This window comes from Apodemus sylvaticus, chromosome 6, assembly GCF_947179515.1.
Source record: "Apodemus sylvaticus chromosome 6, mApoSyl1.1, whole genome shotgun sequence".
Classification (NCBI taxonomy): domain Eukaryota; kingdom Metazoa; phylum Chordata; class Mammalia; order Rodentia; family Muridae; genus Apodemus; species Apodemus sylvaticus.
The window spans coordinates 115602770-115629788 of NC_067477.1; the positions used below are offsets into that span (position 1 = coordinate 115602770).

The following is a 27019-nucleotide window of genomic DNA, read 5'->3' on the forward strand; positions in this document are numbered from 1 at the left end:
AGACTCTGAGCCGTGCAGCCTGTGCTAGCTGTGGTGCTCAGGGAGCCTGCTTTCTGGGGTTACAGGTCTTTGCTCAAACCACCCCGTTTCTATGTGTTTCCCAGGAACCTAAAAGCCCCCAGAGCTTACCTGTAGCCAAATTAGAAGATGAAGAGAAGAAAGAGGGAGAGGATGGTTACTAATGTCATCACTAGGAGTGGGGACCATTGTCTGCCTTGGGTTTCACTGAGCAGAGGTCTGAACAGGAAGTGGAGAGGGAACTCCAGTAGAATGTTGTGCTCCCAAGATAGACTAAGCTAGCTAGCTTCCTTTCTTTTATTATTGTTGTTAGTATTGCTGATATTATTATTATTATTTGTAGTAGTGGTGGTCATAGTAGTAGTATTTTTATTTTTATTTTATTTATTATTTATTTATTTTGGTTTTTTGAGACAGGGTTTCTCTGTGTAGCCCTGGCTGTCCTGGAACTCACTCTGTAGACCAGGCTGGCCTCGAACACAGAAATCTGCCTGCCTCTGTCTCCCAAGTTCTGGGATTACAGGCATGCGCCACCACTGCCTGGCTTGATTTGAATTTTTTTGAGACAGGGTTTCTCTTTACAACAGCCCTAGCTATCCTGGAACCCACACTGTAGATCAGTTGGCCTTGAACTCACAGAGACCACCTGCCTCTGCCTCCTAAGTGCTGGGATTAAAGGCCTGTGCCACTGCTGACCTTTCTTCCTGGGATTGTTGTAGCTGGCTGTGGCTAGTGTATCTCAGCACTCCTGGCCAGAAACCCTGAGAAAGCTAGGTCTCCTTCCCTTCAAGAGGTTTGTCCAGTCCCCAAACCCTTGTGTTCTGAGGTCAAGGGTCTGGGTAGGCTGGACCAAGGACACGTGACTCTGGAGACAGATTCATTCTGATCTTTATTGGTTGTTTAGGGCCTGAAAGCTGCCTCTCAGCTTATGGTCTCCGTGAACTGCACAGAAGGTCCTGCTTCCTACTGAAGCCAGAAAGGAGACGTGGGAGTGCTTTTCTTTCCCCCATCATCAAGACAGGGTCTTACGAAGTAGCCTAGCCTGGCTTCAAACTTGCTATGTAGCCTAGGCTAGCCCGGAGCTCCGAACGCTCCTGGGATTACTAGCTTGCGCCACCGTCCCCACATCAGAGGTGGCTCTAATCCCACCGTATTCACACTTGATGCTTCTGCTCTGCACCGAGGCGTGGAGGGACCTGAGCCTATGCTGTCTGGCTCATATCTCGTCGTTCTCCAGTTGGATGCTGTGAGCCTCAGCCTCATTCGGGGTGCTCAAGGTCTCCAGTGTTTCCACGGGCAGGTCTACGGCTTTTTCGTTGTCCTTGCGTTCCACCTGTCCCTCAGCATCCTCTCCGGGACCTGGGACATCTCCTTCAGACTCTGCCTGTCCCCTAGCCTCCCCTTCAGGGCTTAGGGTATCGACTTTAGCCTCTATCTGATGTCCAGCCTCCTCTTCGGGCTCCAAGGATGCCCCTTTGGCCTCTGCCTGGCCCTTAATTTCTTCTTTAGTCCCCAGGGCCTGCTGGGTTTCTGGCTGCAGGGAACCATTAGCTAACAGCGGCTGGCTCCCAGCAGGCTGTGGCTCCTGAAGAGCTGACGGAAGGGCCTCTGCGTGCTTGGGGGCTTCTCCTGGGAAGTTGATGAGCTCCGCAGGAGTCATGAGCCCGTCTCCATCCAGGTCCTGGGTCTCAAGCACCGCGTCTACTACCAGGATCACCTGTGGAAACAGTTACCATAGATACTTCCAGGGACCCAGCCGCTCTCCAACACATAGGCTCTCGTCCCTGCCACATAGGCTCCGAGCTTCCTTTCTACCAGGAGTCTACCAAAAATCATGTAGAAAAGGGCCAGAGCTCCGAGCACCTAGTCGTATGGTTTCCAGCAGCGCTTACCGGGTTGATGGGAAAGTGTGCAGCTCCAGGGGCCAGAGCTGCTGTCAGCATGGACAAGAGCTCCAGGCCGTCCAGATGTCCATTCTGGTCATAGTCGTGAAGAGCAAAGATGGAGAGCAGGACTATGGAAGAGACTCTGGGTTAGAGAAAGCAAGAACCCACGGGCAGCCACGCCCAGCCCCACTTCTATTCCTGGGAGCCTCCCAGGCCCGGTGCCCAGCGCCAGGCCTTCACCTTGTTCCCGGTTCATGTGTTCAGGATCCTCTTCCATCTTCTCTAGTCCCTTGAGGTAATTCTGCAGGCGTCTGTTGAAAAAGTGGAAATTCAGCCGGGAGACTCCTATCTGTGACCTGCCACTTGTCCAGTTACTATCTGCTGAAAGCCCCCAGCTTACTTACCGGAGCTGCTCAGGGCCTGGCTGGAAGGGGTTGGGTGTGAGCTGCTGTTGCACCTCAGGGTCCAACCTAGAACAGAAGAGAAGCAGCAGCCCATAGACCAGCTTAGCAGCCACTTGGCAGATGTTACCTCAGACTCAAAGGGAGGTGTCCCTCCAAACCCCCAGAAAAGGCTGCAGGGAAAAAGCTCTTCGAGTGTCAGTGGTAACAGAACCTTAATTCCTAAAGCTGTTTTTGCAGCTCAGGTTACCTTAGTTAACTTTAGAAAACACAAAGAAGGGACTGGCAAGCTTTTCCAGTGGTCAAGACCACTTGTCGCTCTTCGAGAGGACCTGAGTTCAAATCAAGTACCCATATTACGTGGTTCACAACTATCTATAACTTCAACTTCAGGGGATCTAACCTCTTCTAGATCCTGCATGTAGATCCCCCCACCCCTACCCATGTACACACAGACATACGCACGTAAATAAATAAAGAGCTAAAAAGAAAATGCTGGGCTGGAGAGATGGTTCTGAGGTTAAGAGCACTGACTGCTCTTCCAGAAGTCCTGAGTTCAATTCCCAGCAACCACATGGTGACTCACAACCATCTGTAATGGAATCTGACACCCTCTTCTGGTGTGTCTGAAGAGTACAGCAACTGTACTTGTATACATAAAATAAATAAATACATCTTTACAAAACCAAATTTAAACAAAGAAACTGCCTAGTGAGGTTGAGGCTTCCATAGCAGACACACCATAGAGGGCCAAGACAATGGGCCAGTGAGTGTCAAGACATAATGGTTTCTTGGTCTTCCTTCTCCAGTGCCAGGATCTGCTCCAAGGAGCAGATCTCAGGCTGAGGAAAGCAGGTAGCAATGCCCAGCATTCTGCAGACCCATTGCTCCTTGACACATCATGCCTCTTTCTTTTCCAAACAGAGGGTATGAATGCCAGCCCAGACTTTAAGTCTGCCCAGGATCTCAAGTATTCCTACTTCTGCATGTGGCTACTGTTTGCCCACATCAGCCTGGGATGCACAAGTGACAGGAGTTGTCCCAGCCAGTTTGGTCACAGTGGCCAGCCCTCCACTTTCCCATGATCCCAATGCACATACTGACTGTAAGAAAGCAGTTCTAGTAAGGCAGAGACATTAAGCTAATGGTGTCCATCTCCTTGGCATTCCCAGGGGCAGGTCTGGATTCTAAGATGACAGTCCCTGTCTGCGTTCCTGGCTTCCTTCAGATGCTTCACACCAGACTGGAGCTGAACTCTTGGCTGCGAAGAGTTCTACAAGCATGCACTAAGGCCCTACTTGGGGCGTTCTGATGATCAAAAGGCAAGAAATTGGGGTGCTGTACCCGGGAATGGTGGAGGCTATACTTCTGCAGGCTTCTGGCTTCCCCAGAGTCCCAACATCTTTCCAGAACTCTCCCTGACCCAGCCCTGCCCTCCTAATTCCCTTACCTTGCAACTCCATCCTTGGGAGCAGCTTGACCCAAAGGGAGAAGCACCAGGGGCAGCACCAGTGCTTGCATCAGCCACCGGAACATCCTGCTGGAGACTGGAGCTAGGAACAGAATCGGGGAGTCAGGGAAGGGGTGTCTGCCACAGTGTTAGGGGTCAGTCGGCTCGGACAGAAATGGCTTCCCTCCGTGCATGTGAAACCATGCAGCATAGGAGAAGAGATGCCTGCTCAGGAAGGACTATGCATACCATGGGCAACCTTCCAAGGAACTCAAGATAAGTCCTGCATGTAAGAAAATATATAAATCCTGCTCCAGTATATAAAGTGAACTGTGGGGGGTGGCTCTGGGTGTGAGGGCTCCTTCTTATGTCCTTCTGGCCCACCTAAGTGCTTTGTCAGTGTCTCTGCTCTAGGGCAAGCCACTTTATTTACAGACGATAAAAGGATAGATTAGGATGCTGGGACTCACTGAAGATGAAAACGTAAACAAAGAGACTGAGAAGGAGATGGACTGCTAGTCTGTATTTATGAAAAAAACTGACTGAGGCCTGGTGTGGTGGCACATGCCCCATGATCCCAGCACTCGGGAGTGGGAGGCAGGGGGACTGTGAGTTCAAGACCAGCCTTGCTGTCTCTACATATGTCATGCATATCTGGAAATGGAAATATGGAAATAGTCAGATATGAAATGAGTCAATTGATAACACAAGGCACAAAGCGCTCTGGTTTGTCCTGGGGATGTGTACACAGCATGCGAGCTTCCAAACACACATTTTTCACTAAGTAGCCCAGCTTGCCCGCCCCACTGCTTTCCAGTGCTGGGACTGCAGATATGTGCCATCATGTCTGGCTGTTCATTTCTTTGTTTTTCAAAGATTTATTTATTTTATGTATGTGAACACATAGTCAGTCTCTTCGGACACACCAGAAGAGGGCATCAGATCCCATTACAGATGGTTGTGTTGTGAGCCACCATGTGGTTGCTGGGAATTGAACTCAGGACCTCTGGAAGAGCAGTCAGTGCTCTTAACCACTGAACCATCTCTCCAGGCCCCATTTCTTTGTTTTTTTCAGTGCTGGGGGCCAAACCCAAGCCTTCATGCTTGCAGGTCAAATGTTCTACCACTGAAAGTGCACTGCCAGGCTGCTTATTTTTAAAAGATTTTTTCCCGGTGGTGGTAGTGCACACTTTTAATCCCAGAACTCTGGAGGAAAAGGCAGGTGGGCCTTTGTGAGTTCAAAGCCAGTTTGTTCGACAGAACAAGTTCCAAGACAGCCAGGGCCACACAGAGAGATGCTGTCTCCAAAAACCAAAAATAAATAAATAAATAAATAAATAAATAAATAAATAAATAAATAAATAAAATACTTTGAAAGAGTGTAAGTATGTATGTATGTATGTAAGTATGTATGTATGTATGTGTGTATGTGTGTGTGTATGTATGTATGTATGTATGTATGAGTGTTTCATCTGCATGTGTTTATGTGTACCTGGTGCCCAAAGAGATCAGAAGAGGACATCAGATCCCCTGAACTGGAATTACAGGTAGCTGTGAACCACCATGTGGATGAGTGGCTCTCAGTTTTCCTAATGCTATTGCCCTTTAATACAGTTCCTCATGTTGTACTGACCCTGTTTTGAGTCAGACCCAGGACAAATTGCTGAGCTTCATATTTTACATATCAAAGCAGACCTGACCTCCAAGTTCTCCCAGCACCCCTCAGTCCCTACCTGCTACAGGCATGGCTGGCATCCCTGCCCTCTGCCCTGACCTTTTCAGCCTAGGGGTTGGACCCCCCCTCCTGTCCCTCTCCCTCCCTCCACCCCCTCTCCCTCCCCCCTCGTCCTCTCTGCATTTTCTCTCTCCCTCTGTTTACAAGCTTTCTTTCTCTCTCTCTGCCTTTCCCCTCTGTCTCCTTTCCCATGACAACTCCCCTGGCCTTGTTTCTTGGGACCAGTGAACCCGCCTAAGAGCTGCACCCCAATAAACCTGTCTTTATGTACTTTAATTCAACTTGAATTGGCTCATTTTCGTCTGGAGAGAATAACTTATCCACCCTCAACCATAAAATTGTTTTTGATGCTACTTCGTAACTCATTTTGCTACTGCTATGTAGTATAATGCAGACATCTGATATACAGGATATCTGATATGCAACCCCTGTAAAAGGGTCATTTGACCCCCAATGGGTCACAACCCACAGATTGATGTGGATGCTGAAACCGAATTTAGGTCCTCTGCCAGAGCGACAACAGGTCCCATGAATTGTTGAGCATCTCTCCAGCCTTTACTCTTTCTTAAGTTCCTACTTATAAGTGAAGCTCTGTCTTATCACCAGCCTAGGCAATGCTGTAAGATCCTGACTGAGAGGAAGAAAGGAGCACAGAAATACGGAATTGCTAGGAACAGAGGTGGAGTCAAAGGTGGAGCATGAGGGCCCTAACTGAAGGCTGCCAGGTCCCAGAGCAAGCTCTGCCTCGCAGTGGTCTGGCCGCCTGACCTGTCGCAGGTCCCCATGTGCAATGCAGGCTGACAGAGCACTTCCCTGGTGCCATGGGGGTGGGGGTGGGGAGAGGGGTGGTTGAGGGGGTGGGGGGTAGCTAAATGAGATGAGGCTCTTGCCTTCCAGAAGTTGTCTTGGCTGCTCTGCGGCGGCTACACACACACACACACACACACACACACACACACACACACACACACACGCACATACACACACCCCTTCCCTCCAGGCCTTCCCACCCGAGTCCTTCAAGTCAGCCCTCCCTCCCCATGTGTTCCAGAGACTCACTCCCTGTAATTTAAACCCCTCAGAACTGCCAACACTTGTTTGTTATCTAGACTAGCCTCTAAGGCTGCTTTCTAGAAGAGCTCTGAAGACAAACTGGTGGCAGTTTGGGAGCAGCAGGAAGTACCCCTCTACCCACTAATCCATTCACCCATTAGGCTGACTGCAAGGGCCCCCCAAAACAGTTTTGTTTATTTTGTTGTTGGTGGTGGTGGTGTGTATGTGGGTATATGTGTGTGTACGCACACACATGTGTGTGCCCATCTGTGGGCATGTGTGCCTCAGTGGAGGTCAGAGAACAACTTTCAGGAATCAGTTCTCTGCAGGTCGGTCTAGGGGATCAAATGCAGGTCAAAGGCCTTTGCCATCCATCTTGCTGGCCCATGTCTACCGTTTGTTCTTACTTTCCTTCCCACTAACCCTGGAGTCTAAGTCACCTCTTCTTGCATGTTTGGACTTAATGGCTGACTTCCAGGTGACTAGGATGGCTGAAAAGACCGCCAGGTCTGGGTGTGTGTCAGTCTCTCTGTGTCTCAACAAACAAACAAATAAACAAAAAACAAAACAAAGCAAACCAAAAAAAACCTTAGAGATCTTGGTGCCTGCCCTAACCCACCAAGACAGACTTCCATTTCCAATTGCGAGCCTTCCAGGGGTCCTAGCCAACAGTGTGAGTGGAAGAAAGCTGGACTCCACTGACCTGCCTGGAGGGCGTCACTGAGTAAAGATAAGGTCATCTGAAGCTACTAAGTTGTTTTGGTGGTTTTATGAAACAAGGTCTTGCTATGTAGCCCAGGCTAGCCTTAAACTCACTGAAATCCTCTTGTCTTAGACTCCCAAGAACAGGCATTACACTCATGCAGCTCCACACCTAGCTCTGGTTGTCTTGACGAAACAGTGTCTCCCTGGATGGCCTCCTGCCCTGCCAGAATCACAGGCGCATGCTACCATAAACAGCTGTGATACACTGCTTTCTGACCTATGCAGGATTCCCAGAGCCCAGCCGGTACTAAGCATCAGTAAGATGATCTAGTTTGCCGAGGAGCAGCTAGGCAAGCACTCCAGCTGCCGGCATCCCGCTCTGTGCATGCAACATGCCTGGGGCTGCGAGGCTTGAGACCATTTGCGAGCACTAGTAGGGAGAGCAGCTGTCACATATTGGGCCCTTCTGAAGGCCTGGGGTGGGGGTGGGGATTCTGAAGGACTCAGAGGCTCTCCTCTACCCTTGGATCCAAACCGTTAGGTTTTGAGTGGCTTGTTAAGTAATCTTAATAATCCAAATGCCAGCTCTGTCAAAGCTGGCTTGGTAAGTGTGAATCTACTTAGCCACACAGGCCTTGCTGTCTGTTGTTCTGCTGTCTTGAAAGCATCAACCATCTCCGCTCTGGGATCTATAAATCAATGATGATTCTGAACACTCTTCCCCATGTGAATCAAACACTGTCCTCTGTCCTGTGAGTCCTTTACACAGGTAACTATTTAGTGTGTGTAGTGGACAGAATCAAGAACCAGTGTCATGGGATTACAGAAAATAGTATGTGAATAGTGAATTCCTACACACACACACACACACACACACACACACACACACACACACACACACAATCTGTTGTCCTAGCCTCTGGTGTTATCTTTATACACACATCATATAAGCATTCCTTTGATAGAACTCCGTTGCTTCAGAAACAGTTTTTAATTGTTTACTTTATTGTTTTATTGTTGAGTTTATGCATGCTTAAGTGTAGGCCAGTGTGTGCCGGGTGCCCCTGTGGAGGTCAGAGGTCAGCTCTTGGGAACTGGCTCTCTCCTGCCACCTAGTGGGATATCAGGTTCCCAGGCTTGCTTGCAAGTCCCTCAACCCATTTTGCTGGCTCCTTCAAAATCTTTTTTAAAAGCAATGGGGGCTAGAAAGATAGCTCATCTGTTAAGAGCACTGGTTCAGTTTTCAGTACACGTTAGCTAACCAACATCTGTAACTCCAGTTCCAGAGGACCTGAGGCCCTCTTCTGTCCTACTCTGTCCTTTCAGGGCACTGCACACAAGTGATAGACAAACATACATGCAGCCCCCCCCCCCCACACACACACTGAAAACAATAAAGGTGATGGATGACACAGGCCTTTACTCCTGATCCTTGGCCAGCAGAGACAAGCAGATCTCTTGAGTTCCGGGCCAGCCTGGCCTACAAAACAAGTCCCAGAAGACCGAGACTACAGAAAGACCCCGTTTCAACTAATTATTTGATTGATTAATTAAGTAAAAATCCCACAGGGTCTCGTGTATTCCAGGTTGGCCTCAAATTCATCTCCAATTCATCGTGTAGCTGAGGCTAACCCTAAACTCGTGATCCCAGGACTGGAATTACCGGGGTGCGCCACCGCAGCCCACAACTCCAGAACCTTTGGTGGCTCTTTGTTTTCCTCATGGTCGCCCACCGTGTTCCCACCAGCGTTCAGGTATGGCGCCATCTCTGTCTCACCCACCAGCACTCCAGTGTAGCGAACACTGCTTCGAATGGCTGCTCCCTAGTTTTTCTTATTTAATATTCTCAGTGTTTTTGTTCAAACCTGTTTCGCCTTCAAGGTGGACCTGCCTGATAACCTGAGCATTCAGTTGCAGTCTATACCTCAGATATTAAAGGCACTGCATGGGGATTTGGAGTCTAATGTTTTATCGATGCTTCCAGCCGTTGTTTAAACCAAACTTCCACGGGATGAGTGTAATAGGACTTAGCCGTACTTACACTGCGTTAGGTACTTGTAAGAGCTTTTGTAACAGAAATAGCGTGGTCATTGAATAACTGCTTATAAAATAAAAATGGTCCTAGTCATTCTCCATAATTATAACATGCACAAACATAACTATCCTAATAAATACCTAAAAACCACTGTACTTGCTCGTTAACAGTTGTGATATAATTCATCGAAGTTATTCAAGTCAGACACACACACACACACACACACACACACACACACACACACTTCCACAATGACCTTCTGCCTTAAATTTCTTTAAGCCTTTGCCCTAGCTCGCAGAAGGAGACTTTGGCCTTGAAGTGGGACCATTGGTCAGCCCCTGGCTCTGCACTCTGACGTGGTCCAGGCAGGTGTCTTAACCTCTCTTGGCCCTGGGGTCTTCATTTTTAAGATAACGATGTTTCCTAGGGACTTGGGGGGGATGCAGTGAGAGAGTGTAGGTTAAGCTAGGGCCAGCAGATGTCTCACGAGGTGGCAGGGGTCTTATCTCAAGCGGCTTCTCATGCCACACAGACATTTCTGTCACAGCACTCTTGCCAAATAGCCATAATGCCACTCCTGACACTTTCCCGGACAGGAGCTCCTTCCATGAAGGGCATCCATTGCATTTCTAAGTGGAGAAGTTATTGAATCATCTCCCTTGATTTAGCCCTTAGTGTCCGGGTCTAGGAGGGGAGTCTTAAATGACTGCAGCTATATAGAGCCAAAGGGCACACACCTGAGCTAGCCTGAGATCAGCCACCTACAGTTGGATGACAACGGACAGTGTCCTTCAATCATCTCCATCTATTGAATGAGGTGGCACCCTGTCTACTCGAAACACCGCTGCTGCCGGCCAGGACTCTTGGACCTGTCATCAAATCCAGGGGCCTCGGAAGCGCTTGCCACCTTTCCTCTCTGTTCTCAGGGATGACCTCTTCCCCAGTGGTCCTAGGAGGCCAGGGCCACCTCTCCAGCCGAGTCCAAGCCGCAGGGGATATAGAGGACTGGGCTCTCTGCATCCCAACCTTTTGCATGCCAGCAAAAGGTCTCCACCCTCACCTCCAAGGTACCGGTGCCCCCGCAGCCCGCTGAGCCCTGGCCCCTGCCGGAGTCCGACCCACCTGCTGCGGCGGCGCTGGGGCTCCGGCTTCGGCTTCGTGCGCTCTCTAGACACCGCGTCGCCCTCGCCCGGCTGCCCGCAGCCGGCCCTCCCCCGGGCGGCTCCACGTGGCCATTCCACGTCGCCCTCCCTCCCGGCTGCAGCCGCCGCCCATGCCCGGGCACAGTCCGGATCCAGTGACAGCCACGGGAGGGCCACCGCCCTGCCTTGGCCAGACCTGCCCCGCAGCGCCTCCACCTGGCCTTGCTCCATGTGGATCCGAGGGAAGATGGATGGGGTCCTCAGAGATTGTCACTGTGACTCAGATGGAAGCAGACTGGTTCCGAGTATGTGTGTAGGACAGGCTGGGAAGGATTTGTGAATGTGGGCGGTTGGTGAAGCGTCTATTTGAGGCATGTATGCAAGAGACAGAGTCAGAGTAGTGAGTTGGGTCTGTGGATATAGAGTCACAGAACGGTGAGACTGACTGATGTGCATGTGTGTATGAGATAGACACATAGACATGGATTGATGAGGCAGGGGTGTTGTATGACAGAGACAGAAATAGCTAACACTAGACAGATGCGAAGTTGGTGCTCATTAAAAAATGCCTTTGAGTATGCTGTGTGGGTGTCACTGGCTTTATGTGAGAAACTCGTTTGTGACTAAATAGAATGACTTACTGTTAGGATGTGTGATTGTGGCCTTCACTGGAAAGAGCAGTGTGACCCATACCTGGCCGATTATCTAGTAGCGTGACAGTATCGAGTGTCAACAGGTTATAGTTATCACGGCATCGGAACAAAGTCCTCTCAAGTTGGTAGGGCTGAGATTCCAGGGAAGGTATCAGTGTCACTGGGACCATGCACAGTAAGAAGGAAAGGCTCTGGGTGAGGGAGAGGCATGAAGGGCCATGTGCCAGAAGAAACCATGGCCATAGGAACAGAAGTTTTCCAGCGTAGATACTGCAGCTCTGTGGCCACGGGTCCCGGTGGCGTGGCGAGTCCCTCTGCCCCAGCTCTGGGCCTCTCCTCACCCACTGGCCCATGGACTTAGTTTGTTTGTTTGTATTTTTTTTTAAATGACTTCATGCGTCAGGACCTTCAGTCAGCAGCCATCACAGCCACAAGCCCTCAGATTGGCCTTTGTTTGTGGGGGGCGGGGCACTGTTGGGCATGGTTGGCTTGGCTCAGTGCCACTGTTTTCCACCATGCCGTTCCTCCTGTCTGGTCAGTCTGGTGCACACTGGTGTTCCTTGGGATCCCCTCCCCACTCTCCATTTTGCCCGTGTGTGACCCCTGACAACCCCGTCAGTATCTGTCAGGGGCTCACGGGCAGATCATTCGTTCTCTTGCTCTCCTGACCTTCTGTTCTTTCCGCCATAAGGGCACATGAATCGCATCATTCATGAAGAGCAGGCCATGGTCAGACTCTAGGCCCTGCTACTCCACGGCTCCTGGACTTTTCACATTCCAAATCTGTGAGCAATGCGTTCTTATTGTTTGTAAGTTGTGCGGTGTAGGGCCAGCGAGATGGGCTTAGGCGTTGAGAGAGCACAGTGTACTCCTGCACAGAATCCGAGTTTGGATCCCAGCGCCCATGACAGGTGGCTCACACCACCTAGAATTTCGGCTCCAGGAAAGCCAGTGCCCTTCTCTGACCTCCCCAGACGCCTGCACTCACATGCACTTCAACACACAAGCATGGACATACAAACACATGCAAAGACACAACAAAAATTAATCTTTAAAAACTGTCCAGTCTTTGGTATTTTGTTATGGATCACTACGTGATGATAGTGTGGCTATGAACGCTGCTGAAAACCTCCAACAAACCATCAGAAGCTCTGGGCGAGGCACACATAGACCCTCAGGAAATCACTCTGGTGACCCCTTGATTCTTGTGTCCAGGCTGTGGGTGTACATTCCCATCAGAACATCCAGTCTGTAACACTCTGTAAAACCAGCTCACCTAACGAATGGATCAGGTAAATGCTGATGATGCCAAGCAAAATGGTTAGGTTTATACTTGTAGCCCCAGCACACTTCAAGTTCAAGGCTAGCCTGGTCTACTTAGCAGTCACTGGGCCTTGCAAGGATACACAGAGAGGCCCTGTCTCGAAAGCTAAACAAGCCAGGCGACGGTGGCACTTGCCTTTAATTCCATTACTTTGGAGGCAGAGGCAGGCAGATTTCAGTGAGTTGAGTTTCAGGCCAGCCTGGTCTACAAGAGTGAGATTTTTCAGGACAGCCGTAGCTATACAGAGAAACCCTGTCTCAAAAAACCAAACCAAAACAAAATAAATCAACCAACCAAACCAAACCAAACCAAACCACTCCAACTAAATGGAAATGACTCCAAGATATCTAAGCCCAGTCTAAAAGGCCTTGCCCTCAGGAACTGAATATACTATTGATTTGTGCCTAGTTCTGGGTTTTGTGGCTGGGTGCTGGCACTAAAGGGAGTCAACACTTTTAAGGAAAAAGTATAATGATCTTGAGTTACCTTGGAGACAAAAGTCAAGACAAGCTTTGAGGGCTGGGAGGAGGAGGTGGGGGAGGCTGGAGAGATGTCTCAGTGCTTAAGAGCACCTCTGCTCTTCCAGAGGTCATGAGTTCAAATCCCAGAAACCACATGGTGGCTCACAACCATCTATAATGGGATCTCATGTCCTCTTCTGGTATGTTTGAAGACAGCTACAGTGCAATCATATAAAATAAATAAATAATTCTTTAAGAAAAAAAAGAAAAGCTTTGCACAGTCTCAAGAGGAAAGCACCAATGTCCTTTAGAAGCCAGACAGGGGCAAAGGGCAGGCACAGTCTGTAGTCTTTTTCTGAGGGAAACACAAGGCAGGGGCAGGGCTAGGATGAGCCAGATACAAGTGAATCTGGGAATTGCTGGGAATTAAACTCAGGACCTCTGGAAGAGCACACAGGCGGTCGGTCCTTAGTTGCTTGAGAGAGTGGACTTTGGGTTTCAGGGGAAAGGTAAAGAACCTGGGCCCCTGACTAACAGACACAGATAGAAAGGTACAGAGTCTAAGAGAACAGAACACGTATCAACTTTATCTTCCTCTTCTAGCCTTTCCCTGCTGTGGTCTCCCAAGCTTAACCTACTGGAGTCCTGCCAAGTCTGCCTTCTATCTTGAAGATCTTCATTTATCTCCTGGGCAGTGCCCCACTACAGCCAGCTGTTTTCTGTGCCCGAGTGCTCTTAACAGTGTCCGATTGCCACCTCCTAAGATTTATTACTTACAAACTACTATATGTAAGTACACTGTTGCTGTCTCAGACACACCAGAAGAGGGCATCAGATCCCATTACAGATGGTTGTGAGCCACCATGTGGTTGCTGGGAATTAAATTCAGGACCTCTGGAAGAGCAGTCAGTGCTCCTAACCTCTGAGCCATCTCTCCAGCCTCCCCGACTTCCTTCCCTAAGTACCCTGAGGGTTTCTTCTGGACACCTCCCCTCTCTCTCCCTCTTCCCCCCCTCCCCAGGCCCCCTCCCTTTCTTGGCTCTCTGCTCTGGCCCTTTGATGGGTTCCTCTGCCCTCAGGAAGCCGTACCCTCACACCCCTCCACACACTTCTTTTTGGCTTCTGTAAGAAAGCCCCTAACTCCACATTTTCACTTATCCCGAAGTTAGCACTTTTCCTCCCACTTGCCTGGGAAACTCCTACTCATTTTCGGCCACTGAAAGTATGGGTGTCATTCTCGCCTGCCCCCAAATAGCAGCAAGGAGTACTCTCTTTTTCTGTCTTAAGTGTTTGGGCTAGGGAACATTCAGATCTCATAGTTTTTTTTTTTTGTTTTGTTTTTGTTTTTTTTTTTTTAATTACATATGTTGATTTATCTGGACTAGGAGCTGTACAACTTCCCAGATGATTCTAGTCTACAGGTACCGTGGGAAGCCAAGTTCTACTGCAGTCACTATTCAAGTACCCTAATAAAAACAGGGACAGGGTCCCTGGTGCGTTTATATCCAATGCCTGCTACACAGCTGAGTAAATCTTGTTGCGCCCTTTCTGTCGGTGGGGATTGTAAAAGACCACGCAGAGACATTTAACCTAGGGAGTAGAATGTCACCACCAAGCGGCGGAAACCTGAGTACGTATCAATTTGTTGGGCAGTGCGTTTGCCCAGTGTGTGAGGGTCACGGTGAAAGGCTGTTCTCAGTGACTGAGCCACAGGAGAGGCTGCGGGACCTTCCCAGGGTGCCTGATGCAGCCTTCGCCATCCAGATACGGCAGCTGCGGGGGCGCTGCTTGCCCTAGGGCTTCAGTGCTTTTCACCACTACGGGGAAGCAGGAGTGTGTGTGTGGGTGGGGTGGGGCGGGGTAGGGTGTGGGGTGATTCGGCTACTGCCGCTGGTGCTTGTGAGGGTCGGCTAACAGCCAGACACCGCCCCTCGCCTCCGGACAGGCGGTAGGAGGGGCCGACTGCGGGTGGACCTGCAGACGCCTGCCAATGGCTTGCAAGAGGCGGGTGCACGACAAACCGCAAGCGGAAGAGTCAAAGTTCAGGAGCTAGAGGCAGCCGGGAGCCTGGGAAATGGGACACCCCTACCTAACCAAGATGCTGAGCTCCTCTCTGAGCCCGCAGAACCGCACCTGGTCAGACACCATCTCTCTGCTCTTAGCTCTTGGCGTTGCTCTCTACTTGGGCTACTACTGGGCATGTGTGCCCCAGGTGGGTGAGGACCGAGCGGTGGCGGCGTGCTTCGTGCTTGGGGTACTGGAGTGTACGGGGTAGTCTGCAGCCTGGGCTCGAGCCCTTTCCGAAAGCTCCGGTAGTTGGTTCTGCGGCGCCATGTGAATTTTGCTATTACGACCTACTGAGCCGGTTCTGCGTCTTTTAGATTCTTGGAATCTGCCCCCGCCAGCTGGGTTTTTTGAGCACAGGAAGGTTCTCCCCCTATACTGTTGACTGACCTTTGCATAAAGGTGGGGTAGAGGGGTATCCTCAAGTGTCAGCGGTGCGGGCTTTCTGCTTTTCTTTTCTTTTTAGGTGGTCTAACTAAAATATGTGGATTATGTTCGCGAGCTGTACAGAATAGTGGAACGGATGCCCGTGTGGTGCTGGCCCCGCTCCATCAGCTTAGCAGGGCCTCCTCTCTCTTGAGGACTGGCTGAGGTCCCTGCCAAGCTTAGGACAGATGGGTAATTCTCTACACACTCAGGCCTGTTCTGAGTTCCAGACTCTTCGTGTACACAATGCTGAGAAGTCTTAACAGGTTGTTTTTGATCAATTTGATCAAATTGAAATGTAGATAAAATAAACAATCTACATATCCAGGAAAGCTAAGGTTTTTATCTCATTAAGATCTACTTAGGTAAACTGAGTCTAACAAGAAAGCTATTGATTCAACTTGTTATAAAAGATCTATAGGAGTTAAATGCTTACTCCTGGCTACTGGGAAGGCTGTGACAGGAGGATGACTTGAGCCCGAGAGTTTTGAGCCATTCTGGCCTACAGGCAACATAACAAGGCCCTGTGTCCATACTCTGGGGTCATGGGGCCTGTTTCAGAGACAGTCACTTGTAGATGAAGGTAATGTAAGGAGGTGGTTGAATGCTTTTGGGCACCCAGGTTCTGTCCCTGGCAACCGCATGGCACTTCCTGGCACTTCCAGTTCACAACTGTCTATGACACCCTCTCTGGCTTCCAGGCATAAGGGTAGTACACAAACATACATGTAGGCAAACACTCCCACATAGTAAATAAAAATAAATCTAAAATATAAATAGTAAAATTTAAAATATATATAAAAAAAATCGCATAAAATGCTTACTCAGCATAATACCTGGAATGCAATGAGCTTTCCATAAATTTTACTTACAAGTTATTATTGCTGATAACCATAAATATTAACTGTGCTTTGTTCTTGTTTTCTCTGTCTTTGGGCAGACCAACTAACCTATGAGAGTCATAATTCCTTCACTTCTATCTTATCAAATAAGCTTGGGATTTGTCTGCATTATAGCACAGTGATTTCACTGCTGTTATTTCAGGGATTAAGGACCAGGGTCCAAGTCACAGTGTGAACTGGACATTGTTAGTGTCATCATTCGCCTAGCCCCTTCTGAGTAGCAGGGCTCTAAGACAGAACACGATCTGATTACGCTTCTTACAAGTGCAATTCTTGATTTAAAAAAAATTACTTCTCCACCGCTGGAGATCGTCTGGGTTTCCCACTGAGCTACTACATCTTACCACAGCCCTCCCACTCTGGTCCGAGGCTGGCGTCCTCAACTTTGTGACTTAAGCACAGTGTCCTTAAGGCTGAGGCTAGGCCAGCTCATTTACTTCATGGCTATGCAGAACCAAGCAAAGAGGCTGAGAGTCAGGGCTTGCTGCCCACTGACCTCGTTTGTCCCTATTGTCCCTTCACCGTGCCCTTTTCTCTAGTTGGCATGAGGAAAGGAAATAGTTGTTCACGTTAGGATGCTTCCTCCTGTAGAACACAGCCTAAGAACTGGGCCTCCACAAGAGAATATGAGGAGCCCCTGTAAAAGGAGCCCCTCAACACTGAGCACACACATTAGAGAAAGGCAGAGATATGTAGACAATGGGGTGTAAAACAGTGGGGGTACAGCAGGAGCCCGAGTGACCAGGGTAAGCTTCAGGGTGATGTGTTTGGATAATGCTGCTATAATGCAAAGGTCAGATCGAATGGCAGAGGTTTCTTTGCCTGGTTAAGAATCCCAATCAGCACACCTTGGTGACACAAGCCTAGCCCAGAGGCAAGAGGATTATGATGAGTTCAAGGCCTCAAGCATCCTGGGCAGATGTCTCAGCCCTGAAGAGCATGTACTGCTGTTCCTTGGGGTCAGTTTGGTCCCCAACATCCATGCTGTGGCTCTCTTCGGCCACCTGTGACCCCAGCTCTAGAGGATCAACACTCTGGACCTGTGTGCTCATAAGGAGAGGCCCATAATTAAAAATAAAACCAAATCAGACAAAACCGCCAACCAGCCAGAGGACGGATCACAGGCCTTACTCAGGGGACCAACGGAGCAGCTCACACTGTTTGAGCACAGGTAGGTTTGAGGGGACAGGCTGAGTGTGGGAGCCAGCACCCAGTCAACTGCTGCAGTCCTTCCTTCAGGGTCAGTTCTGGAGGTGACACTGTAGGACTGAGGTTTTTTGGGGCACCATATACCACTCTAGGCTGGACTGTGGTGGATACTTCGTTGTGGCAAAGCAGTTATCCTTAAGGCTGGATTCCCCGGGAAGGGATCACTTACCCTCCAGTGTCTGGGACAAGACAAAAAGAGGCAATTGTGTTGTGTGATTATAGAGGCCCCGTCTGGTGGCTGGGCCCCAGTTTCTGGCCTTCCTGGAGCAGCATTGTCCAGTCACTGTGGAGACTTTCTACCCCACACTGTGGTGCTTTGAGGGACGGCTGCAAACCATCTTTCGAGTCCTCCTGCAGTCTCAGCCTGTGGTCCCTTACCGGAGGTAAGAAGGGTCAGAACCAGGAACACGAAGCTGCAGGTATCTAAGGGAAACTGACCCACCTCTTTAAATGAAGGTAATCTTTGTCCCAAAGTACGTCACTGGACATATGGAAAGGCTGTTTGCACCCACACAAGGTTAATAGTTCATCTGTCCACTCTAGCTGGTCACCTTACTGTTTCATATGAAGTGTGCCTTCAAGTGATACCATGACAAGCAGCAGAGCTTGGGGGTGAGTCACAGGGTAGCGCTCCGAAGTGCAACTCCTAATCGCATCTCTGTATCGCAATCTCTCCTAAACCCCAGTGAAGTCCTCCAGACCCCAGATGGAGGCCAGTTCCTTCTAGACTGGGCTGAGCAGACTAACAGCAGTCACTACCCGGACCCTGCCACGCAGCCCATAGTACTGCTGCTTCCGGGCATCAGCGGCAGTAGCCAGGAGCCGTACATCTTACACCTAGCTGACCAAGCTCTGAAGGATGGCTATAGGTAAGGATGGGGTACAGACCTTGGGAAGGGAAAAGTACATGTGACCCTGACGGCCCTCTTTGACAGGGCTGTCTGAAGGCTGCCTAAGGGGAGGGTCTTCTTGGGAGGGTCTGGCTCACAGCCTGTGTTGCCCCAGGGCTGTTGTATTTAATAACCGAGGATGCCGAGGAGAGGAGCTGCTGGTGAGTCCCCTGCTCCTGTTCCCTGGCCCTGTGCCTGTGCCCTTTCGAGACCACTGGCCCTGGGGCTCTACCTACTCACCTACCCCCTGCCCTCCCTCACCACTTCCTGAGCCCTTCTGTTTGGCTGCCTTCTGGCAAGAGCCTCCCTCCCTAGCCAGTGCCCCGCCTTGCCCCCAGACTCACAGGGCTTACTGTGCCAGCTACACTGAAGACCTCGAAGCAGTTGTGAAACACATCAAGCGCCGCTACTCCCAGGCCCCACTGCTGGCTGTGGGCATCTCTTTTGGAGGGTAATAGTTGCCTGGGTTTATTCCAAAGATCCAGTTGTTCATCTTGTCTTTTTCCTCCTCTTCTGTCCCAGTGTTCCCATGCCAACACTTTCCATGACCCTGCATCCAATGTTACAGGATACTGGTGCTTAACTACCTGGCACGGACCGGGAAGGCGGGAGGCTTGGCCGCGGGATTGACCATGTCTGCATGTTGGGATTCCTTTGAGACCGTTGACTCCTTGGAGACCCCACTCAACTCACTGCTCTTCAATCAGCCTCTCACTGCTGGACTCTGCCGGCTTGTGGCCAGGTAGGATAGCAGGTGGCAGGCTCTGCCAGTGCTTGGGTCCGTTCCAATCTGGGCTTTCTCAAGGAGGTAAGAAGACAGAAGCTGTGAGCTTTGGGCTAGGTGCAGGAGTTCAAACTCTGATGTATTCTTTTCCAGGAACAGAAAGTCAATTGGAAAGGTGTTGGATGTAGACTTCGCTATAAAGGTATCTCTCCGTCACCCCCTTACCCCAGCGTTGGTCTCCTGCGTTCTAACATTATAGCCTACCCCGCCTCCGCCACACAGGCCCGCACAATCCGACAGCTGGATGAGCGCTACACATCTGTGGCTTTTGGGTATAAAGACTGTGCGGCTTATTACCAAGCCGCAAGTCCAAGAACCAAGGTAGATGCCATCCACACTCCTGTCCTCTGCCTCAATGCAGCCGACGACCCCTTCTCCCCAGTCCACGGTGAGCGGCTGCAACGAGGCCTGGACCCCATGGCTACGGCACAGATGTGGGTTGTACTGAGAGATGAGCCTGGGCTCTCCCCCGGGGCAGTTTCTGACCTCTCTGACTCCCTCCCAGCCTTCCCTCTGCAGGCTGCCCAGAAGTCTCCCTATGTGGCTCTGCTCATCACAGCTCGGGGTGGCCACATTGGCTTCCTGGAAGGGCTGCTGCCCTGGCAACACTGTTATATGAACCGCGTGCTGCATCAGTATGCCCGAGCCATCTTCCAGCACTCGGCGGGGCTGCCTGACCTGGGAGCACTCACTCCTGAAGATGCAAAGAGCTGACAAGAGGACTGCTGGGGGTCTTGGTTCAATCTTTCTCTCTTTATTAAATATCAACTCTTTGTGCCTAACGAGCTGAGTTCCCTTTCCCTTTCCTCCCTTTCCTGCAGCAGACCCTCCAGGAACTCACTGTGTATCTGGCCTGACTGCCTTGGTGCTACCCACAGGAGCTCACAGATCGCCACTATCTGGGTCTTCCTTGTGCCTCTTTCTGCCCTCAGAGCAGGTGCCAGCATGGACTTTGTCTCAGCAAAGCCAAGGACTTTGTGTGGTGGCTGGAAGGGGAGGGGACCAGTTTCTGTAGGAAGGATGGCATGCCGCCAGGCTCTCGGACATCTTCACAGATTTGTAGAAAAGGAAGAGCTCCAACTCTGGAGCCCTGGGAGGCAGAGGGGACAAGGCAGGCGGTGTGGCCTGAGCGTCAGACCGCACTGTCCTAAGTGGATCCACAGGTGAAAACAGTGCTCCCAAGACCCAGCGAGATCGGGAGGCCACTGGCAAGCTTTGGCTGAGGGGACAAGCAGTACCCATCAGTGTCATCAGATGCAGCTTCAGCTGTGGGGCTCAAGGAGTCTGCTCTGCAAGGTGGCACTGTCCAAGGCTGAGTCCCATCGTCTGGAGGTTAAAGAAACCCCGGGAAGGCACTCTGGAGCAGCAGGATGGTCACTATAATAAGGCCGACACACAGCAGGAGCAGGAGCCATATAGGAACACTTCCTGTGGGTGGGGTGAGGGAAGAAGTGGTGGGCAAAGATACTTTGGAGCTTGAAAACCAGAACCCTGAACCTCTTTCATTCAAGGAGGGGCAGATGGATGGATAAAGACAGTCCATTTTCCAGGGGCCAATTTTTGCTATAGCTAAAAATGAAGTGGGACCCTCCCTGCCAACACACACACACACACACACACACACACACACACACACACACACACACACAAATGACTCACGCCGTGAGGGCAGCAGGTGCAACTGGCAACGACTATCCACAGCCACAGAGAAAAGAGCAGTTTCATGGGGCCCAAGGAGCTTTGGACCACAACCCTTCTCAGGTAGAAAGGTCACATCTGTCACCACAATGCCATGGGCCTCCTTCACATAATACAGGCGCTGGGGAAGAAAGCAGTAAGGAAAAGCCAGGTTGGAGGCTACCTTCTGGAAAACACACTCCACAGTCCTCACAGGCTTCCCCCATGGACTGGGCTAGATCCTTCCTGTGTATTCAGGGCAGAGCAAGCTTGTAACCCTCCCATAGGGTTGTGACAACTGCTACCATTATTACCTGGAGAGAGAAAGCTATGTAGATGGCGACGGAGCCAGTGACTGTGCCCAGGCCTAGGAAGGTACCCGAATCACTGTAACATACAACAGAGGATTCATTGTTGTGGACGCTTGTGCAGGGTCCCCCTTCCCCCAACAGTAGTCCCCGAGAGACTGAGAGAGGGTTCATTCCCCAGTTCCCTCAGGCACCCACCATCCAACCAGGCAATAGGACTTCACACCTGACACTGAGGCAGGAAATGACTTCATGGCCACAGGACCTGGTTCGAAGAGGCAAGAAGGTGGAACTGTCCCAGGCTGTGAGGTAGCAGGGTGGGGGCTGACGCAGGCGCTTGTGGGGGATCTGCACTGTGAAGAGTCGCAGCCCGCCGGGCTGATCTGGAACCTGCCCAAACCTGGAGGCCAGGCAAAAGGCTTTCAGTTCCTGTCAGCCCTCAAGTTTGTGTCCTGCACCCCGGTCATACCCAGAACAACCTCCAACAAGGCTCCAGCCATCCCCAGCTCCCTCTGTCTTTTCCCATTCCCCAGCTGAGGTGTGCCTGCTAGCTACCCAGTGACCTGCACACCTGCAGGCCTGGTAGCGGTACGGTGTGTTAAACGAGGCGGGTCCATTCTCTTGCCACTGTAGCTGTGTCACCAGTTGATCCTTCTGCCACACGGAGGCCTTAAAGTCCCAGCCCACAGTAACCAACTGGGAAGGAGTAGAAGATCCCAAAGATAGACAGTTAGGACATCTACGTACCGTGCACGCTGCACAACGGGCCCCCCCCCTTCTGCACCAGCACCCTACATCCCCACCTCCTTACCTTGCCATCAGGCCCCAAAGCCAAATCTCCAATCTCCCCTTCATGGGCTTTGAACTCCAGAACTTTCTCCAGGCTAGGTACCTACAGCCGCGACAGTATCACAGTTACAGACCAGACAGAGAGGACACTGCGGTCCCAGTCCCTCTTAACCCAATGGCCACTCAGAGATTTCACAGAATGCATATTCAGGTTCTCACAATTTTGGTGTTACTGCAACTGACATTCATATTCCCCCTTAAGTCCCTAAAGCCACACCTTCCAGACACGAACATGGCCATCTGCTCCTCCAGTGGCAAGCAGGCTGTTATCATGGTTGAAGCACACGACTTTCTGCAGCGGTTCACTGCTGAAGTCTGTCTGCACTGCCTCCAAATTCTTTACTTTGAGTTCCACCCCTTCCGGGTGAACTTCTGCTCCCGGTTTCTTCTCTGCTGGAGCTACTCCCTTCCTCTGTCGGGGTCCCTGTTCCTTGGAACCTGCAACACAAACAATCTGCCAGACTTCTTTTGTTGTTGTTCTTTAAGACAGGGATTTGCTAGGTACCCCAGGCTAGCCTTAAATATCCTCTTGCCTCCTGAGACTACAGATATGTACCACCACCCTCAGCTGGACCTGGGTGCGTCTATATTAACCAGTCCTTCAATTTTTGGTTTTTTTCAAGACAAGGTTTCTCTGTATAGCCCTGGCTGTCCTGGAACTCACTCTGTAGACCAGGCTGGCCTCGAACTCAGAGATCTGCCTGCCTCTGCCTCCCAAGTGCTGGGATTACAGGCGTGTGCCACTGCCCAGAGAGACTTTTTTCTAAAGCTCCTCACCTGACTTCTCTGCTTTACTGCCCTTCTGTTGATGGACCTGGAAACGAAGAAGCTGACACTGGGCATCCTGTCCCGCAGCAAGGATGTCACCAGCTAGCGCTAAATTCATAGTGGCCCGTGTCTCCGTGTCATGAGAGTGCAGCAAGGAGGCGCTCAGGCACCCGTTGATCTGCTCTAGCTGCAGAAAATGCTGTGAGGGAACCAAAGTGGGCAAAGTTCAGGCCAGCCCGGAAGCCACATTAAGTCCTAGTCTCAGTTGTGGCCTTTGCTTCCCGCAACTCCAGGTCATGTTTTTTGTTTGTTTGGTTTTGTTTTGTTTCTTTGATTGTTGCTGTTGCTTAGAGCTTATTCTCTTACTGGAGATCCCCAATTCGGACAGCGAGCGGGGCTTAGATTACTAGGTCCAGTCTCCAGCTGCTTGAGGACAGACAAGACAACGCGCCTTCCTGGGAAAGGCCAGAGTGAGAGCCCTGGACCAGCTCCCGTAATCCGGCGTGAGTGGACAGTCCAGCCTTCGCAGAGCTGCACAGCTTTCAGTCTAATTTTGGATGTCTCAAACACTCTGCTCAGGTGAAACCAGCACCCGAGCGGCAATGCGGGGTGTTCACACTAGAAATGGTCAGGGTCTAAAGCAGGGGTCCGGCTCACCTCTGCATTCCCCGGCCACCCTGGACTCGCCCTCGGCCACGGTATAACCTGTTCCCAGTGGCCCTGCCGTCTCACCACGCCATTCTTTATGCCGGTCTTGGCCGCTCCTCCTCCGCCCGCAGCGATGAGCAGCCCAGTCTTGGGGTCTATCCGAAGCGCGTACAACGGGAACGGGGCCCGGTACAGCTCCACACCCCGGCGCCGGCCCATCCCGCCCGCGCGTTCACTGCCGGCCCCGCGGAACCCAAGACATGCCGCGCCCCGCCTCCGAAAGCGGCGGAACCTGGTGCTACAGTTTCCCGGAAGACTGGCGACCCCTCTCAGCACTGTGGACTTGCCACCACTCAAGCCACCGCAGGTCGCCGATCTGCGCTCGCGCGACACACTGGGTCTCGCAGGCGTTCAATGCGCACGCGCCGTGCTCCTGGGCTTTCTCTGCGCAAGCGCAGGACGTCAATCCGCGTCAGCACTAGCGGGACGCGCTGTCACGGAACGGTGGCATCTGATCCGGTTCCTAGCCCCGAATGACGGCGAAGCTGCCATCTTTGTGTAGGGCGTAGGAGGTGGGGCTGGAAGAGATGACTGAAGATCAGTAAATCTTGAATTAAAAAGTTCTCCGACTGGGACAGTCCCCACTTCAGGAGAGATACACAGACTCCTTTATGTGTTACTACTGGGAGGAAGTGGTTTCTCCCGGGTCACGGCGAGGACAGACATCCAGATTCGCTGCTTCCCAATATCCTAATATGAAGAAATCAGTCCCCACTTTGACAGCATCCTCCGTGGCTGATTGGACTCTTTCTTACAGCTTGACCTCCACTTCTGGAACACAGAAGTTATGTGTTGCTCCCCAACAGGTGTCTTCTATGCACTGCGCCTGGCCTTTACTGTCCTCTAATCGTCCCCTCCCCTCCCCTCCCCTTTCCTCTTCACTCCCGCTTCCCCTCCCCCTCTGTCTCTCTCTGTCTCTTTGATTCTCTCTCTCTCTCTCTCTCTCTCTCTCTCTCTCTCTCTCTCTCTCTCTCTCTCTCTCTCTCTCTGTGTGTGTGTGTGTGTGTGTGTGCCCACCGAAGACAGAAGAGGGCATTGGATCCCCTGGAACTGGAATTAGAATTGGGAGCTGTCCAGTGGGTGCTGAGACAGCATCTCTCTAGCCCTTCTGAAGGAGCCCACTGGTTTCCCAGTCTGTGCATGGGATACTTGTGCGCTCCTATAATGTGTTGCTAGCAATGTCAGGAAAATGAGCTGCTGCCTCCTGGTCAATCCAGGCTGTCCCTGGAGAAAGACCCATTGGCCTAATCTTTGATTCCAATTATCTGTCCACAGACTTGAATTAAACTCGAGAAGGGCCTCGTAGAGATCTCTAAGCATCAGGCACTAGCATGTACTCAAGTGCATAGCACTTGGCGAGCTTAATTCTTCTGTCTCCCCAGTCTTTGGAGGGACCGGCCTTATTCCACAGCCACTGATTCCATGCTGTGGGCATAGTAGACACAAACACAAGATCCTCAGGGTTAGGCTTTATTGAATACACTGAAGGCTGCATGAGGCCTTGGGTGTCTCTGGTCTCTTCAACTAGAGGAGAGCAGACTCCACAAGGCCGGCCAGCCAGCCCTTCAAGGTGTCTATTCCTCCCCAAAGTCTGAGACGTTCTGGTAGGGAGGATGGAGTTTGGGGGGGGGGGGTTTCCAGAGAGTCTCTGCTGCTCTGGAGTTAAGATGGCGACTTTCGGGGAATAGACCCTCGAGACACAGACCTCTTTGAGATGGAGACTTTGGCTTTGGGGACACAGTGGCCTGTCTTTGCTCCTGAAGTAGAGACCTGGAACACTTGATGGGTATTAGTGATTGAAGATGTACAGATTGGAGGCTCCCGGCCTGCAAGAGTGTGCCAGTGATTTGAACTGATGCCTAGGTTGCTGGCCTTTGACTTTGGAGGGCCTCTTCCTGAGACACTACTCCCTTCAGATTTTTTTTTTTTCTTGGCAGCAGATGCAAAGCCTTGGCCTGGCCCTGAGGCAGCGGAGGCTGAAGTCACTGCCCATCTGGAGAGGCCCAGATTCCTGGCCCTGGGCACGGGGCTGTAGTTGAGGGAAGGCAAGCAGCCGGGGTATAGTCTTGTACTTGGGGGTGGGGCAAGATAGGGTGCAGGGCTGGAGGCACAGTAGACATTCGTGCGGGGTACTCCACGACTGGGGCTGGGCCGCTTGTGCCTAGTCACAGGCGCTGCAGAAACTCTAGCTGCAGGTCTCATGCAATTCTGCAGTGCCCCACATCGGCCACCAGGACTTGGGCGAGGGCCCCTGGGTCCTTGAATTGTGCAGGGTCCACCTTGCTTGGCACACATCGCCCTGATCTCGCAGAGGATCTGATGCTCCTGGACTGAGGCCGCTGCCATGCTTGCTTGGTACCGAATCTCTCGGAAAGGTGAGCTGGGCTGGGGGAAGGGATCTTGGAATTTTGAACTTCCTGGAGGCAGAAGGGGACTGGCAGGAGTGAGGAGTTTTGTAGCTGGGAAAGAGGAAAAGCCAGTAAGAGGGAGAGAGACACACACACAGAGCTGATAGTTGGAGGGAGAGGGGGAGTGTGGGAGGGGAGTTTTTCACCACAATAAGTTATAGTTTTGGCGAGAGCACGAAGAGGATCTTGGGAGAGAGGAAGAGGAAGGAAGAGGAACAAAGTCAGAGGAGGGAGGCCCAGGAGAGTGTGAGTCAGAGAGGAGAAGCAATCAGCCTGTGTGGTGGTGGGCAAAGGAAAGTGGGAAGAAGGGAGGGTCTGATGGGGAGAGAGATGCTACGTTGGGTGGAGGGGAGTCCACAAACTGTGAGAGGACCAGAGGGGGCCACCCTGGGGCTACTGGGTTCTGTAGCAGCACCTGGTCCTTGTTTTGAGGCAACATTGCCTTAAATCCAGGAGGGAAATGGATGGGATGGGCAAGACCAGTGGTTAGAGACCTAACAGTCAGTGGGGATCTCTGAGGCGAGCTGTGGCTGGTGATCAAGACTGCCCTCTGTGCACAGTGTGGCTGCAGCAGCCTCGTTCTGCTCCCTGGGGAGCTGGGGGACAAGCATGACCGTCTGGGTGGAGTCAGGAGGAAGACAGTCTGTGGGAGCCGCGGAGAAAAAGACAGAGGTCGGAATGTCGGGATGATCGGTCTGCTTCTTTGGATGTAGTTCAGCGGGTAGACTGTTTGCCTAGCATGCATGAAGTCCTTGGTATGATCCCCAGCACCACATAAGCATGGCTCACTGGCACAAGGCTGTAATCCCAGCAGGGATATAAGGAGCTCCAGGCTAGCCTGGGCTCCATGAGTCTGTCTCAAAACAACAAAGACTAGCAGTTTGTCCCCTTTGAGGTCAGAAAATCTGCCACGATGCTGTAGAGAAGGTTAGAGAGGTGGAGATTGTGGCTGGAAGGAGGGAAGGGCTGAGGGGAGTGGGCAGCAGAGAGCAGCGAGGGCCAGGATGGGGGAGGACTGAGGAGGACTGGAGAGGACTGCAGTGCTTTGCATGCCTTCCTTCTGCCATTTCGAAAGACACTTCAGCAAATCGGGGACCTGGGAGAGAAAGCAGGGTCACTGAACAGTCTCTCTTCCCTCCTCCCGCCTCCACCCTCTGACCCCT

General features: G+C 51.4%; 4 protein-coding genes across 6 annotated transcripts; 1 reads left to right on the forward strand and 3 right to left on the reverse strand.

Annotated features, from left to right (window-relative positions):
- Positions 1-906: 906 nt before the first annotated feature.
- On the reverse strand, positions 907-10516 carry Cgref1 (cell growth regulator with EF-hand domain 1). Its single transcript, XM_052186242.1, has 6 exons — positions 10406-10516; positions 3756-3858; positions 2309-2374; positions 2145-2215; positions 1911-2032; positions 907-1735 (listed from the first exon to the last, which is right to left on the reverse strand). Exons 2-6 carry the CDS (start codon positions 3839-3841, stop codon positions 1235-1237), a joined length of 846 nt encoding a protein of 281 aa, XP_052042202.1. The 5' UTR covers positions 3842-3858; positions 10406-10516; the 3' UTR covers positions 907-1234.
- A 4342-nt stretch (positions 10517-14858) lies between these two features.
- On the forward strand, positions 14859-19920 carry Abhd1 (abhydrolase domain containing 1). Of its 3 annotated transcripts, XM_052186244.1 has the most exons (9): positions 14866-15075; positions 17687-17847; positions 18151-18333; positions 18470-18515; positions 18693-18805; positions 18923-19096; positions 19232-19280; positions 19361-19526; positions 19644-19920. In XM_052186244.1, the coding sequence occupies exons 1-9, from the start codon at positions 14938-14940 to the stop codon at positions 19850-19852; spliced, it is 1239 nt and encodes a 412-aa protein (XP_052042204.1). In that variant the 5' UTR covers positions 14866-14937; the 3' UTR covers positions 19853-19920. The 3 variants fall into 3 exon arrangements, with proteins under 3 accessions (XP_052042205.1, XP_052042203.1, XP_052042204.1); XM_052186243.1 differs by having other exon boundaries at positions 14861-15075; positions 19361-19920; XM_052186245.1 differs by lacking the exons at positions 18470-18515; positions 18693-18805 and having other exon boundaries at positions 14859-15075; positions 19361-19920.
- Positions 19871-23806, reverse strand: Preb (prolactin regulatory element binding). Its single transcript, XM_052186246.1, has 9 exons — positions 23473-23806; positions 22750-22939; positions 22190-22410; positions 21935-22015; positions 21695-21819; positions 21350-21523; positions 21130-21202; positions 20798-20957; positions 19871-20566 (listed from the first exon to the last, which is right to left on the reverse strand). Exons 1-9 carry the CDS (start codon positions 23605-23607, stop codon positions 20472-20474), a joined length of 1254 nt encoding a protein of 417 aa, XP_052042206.1. The 5' UTR covers positions 23608-23806; the 3' UTR covers positions 19871-20471.
- A 1079-nt stretch (positions 23807-24885) lies between these two features.
- Prr30 (proline rich 30) lies at positions 24886-27009 on the reverse strand. Its single transcript, XM_052186248.1, is given in 8 exon segments — positions 24886-25172; positions 25175-25417; positions 25420-25567; positions 25569-25873; positions 25876-25911; positions 25914-26105; positions 26108-26181; positions 26183-27009. Coding segments are annotated over 8 exon segments (1479 nt in total). The 5' UTR covers positions 26602-27009; the 3' UTR covers positions 24886-25110.
- Between the last annotated feature and the right edge of the window lie 10 nt (positions 27010-27019).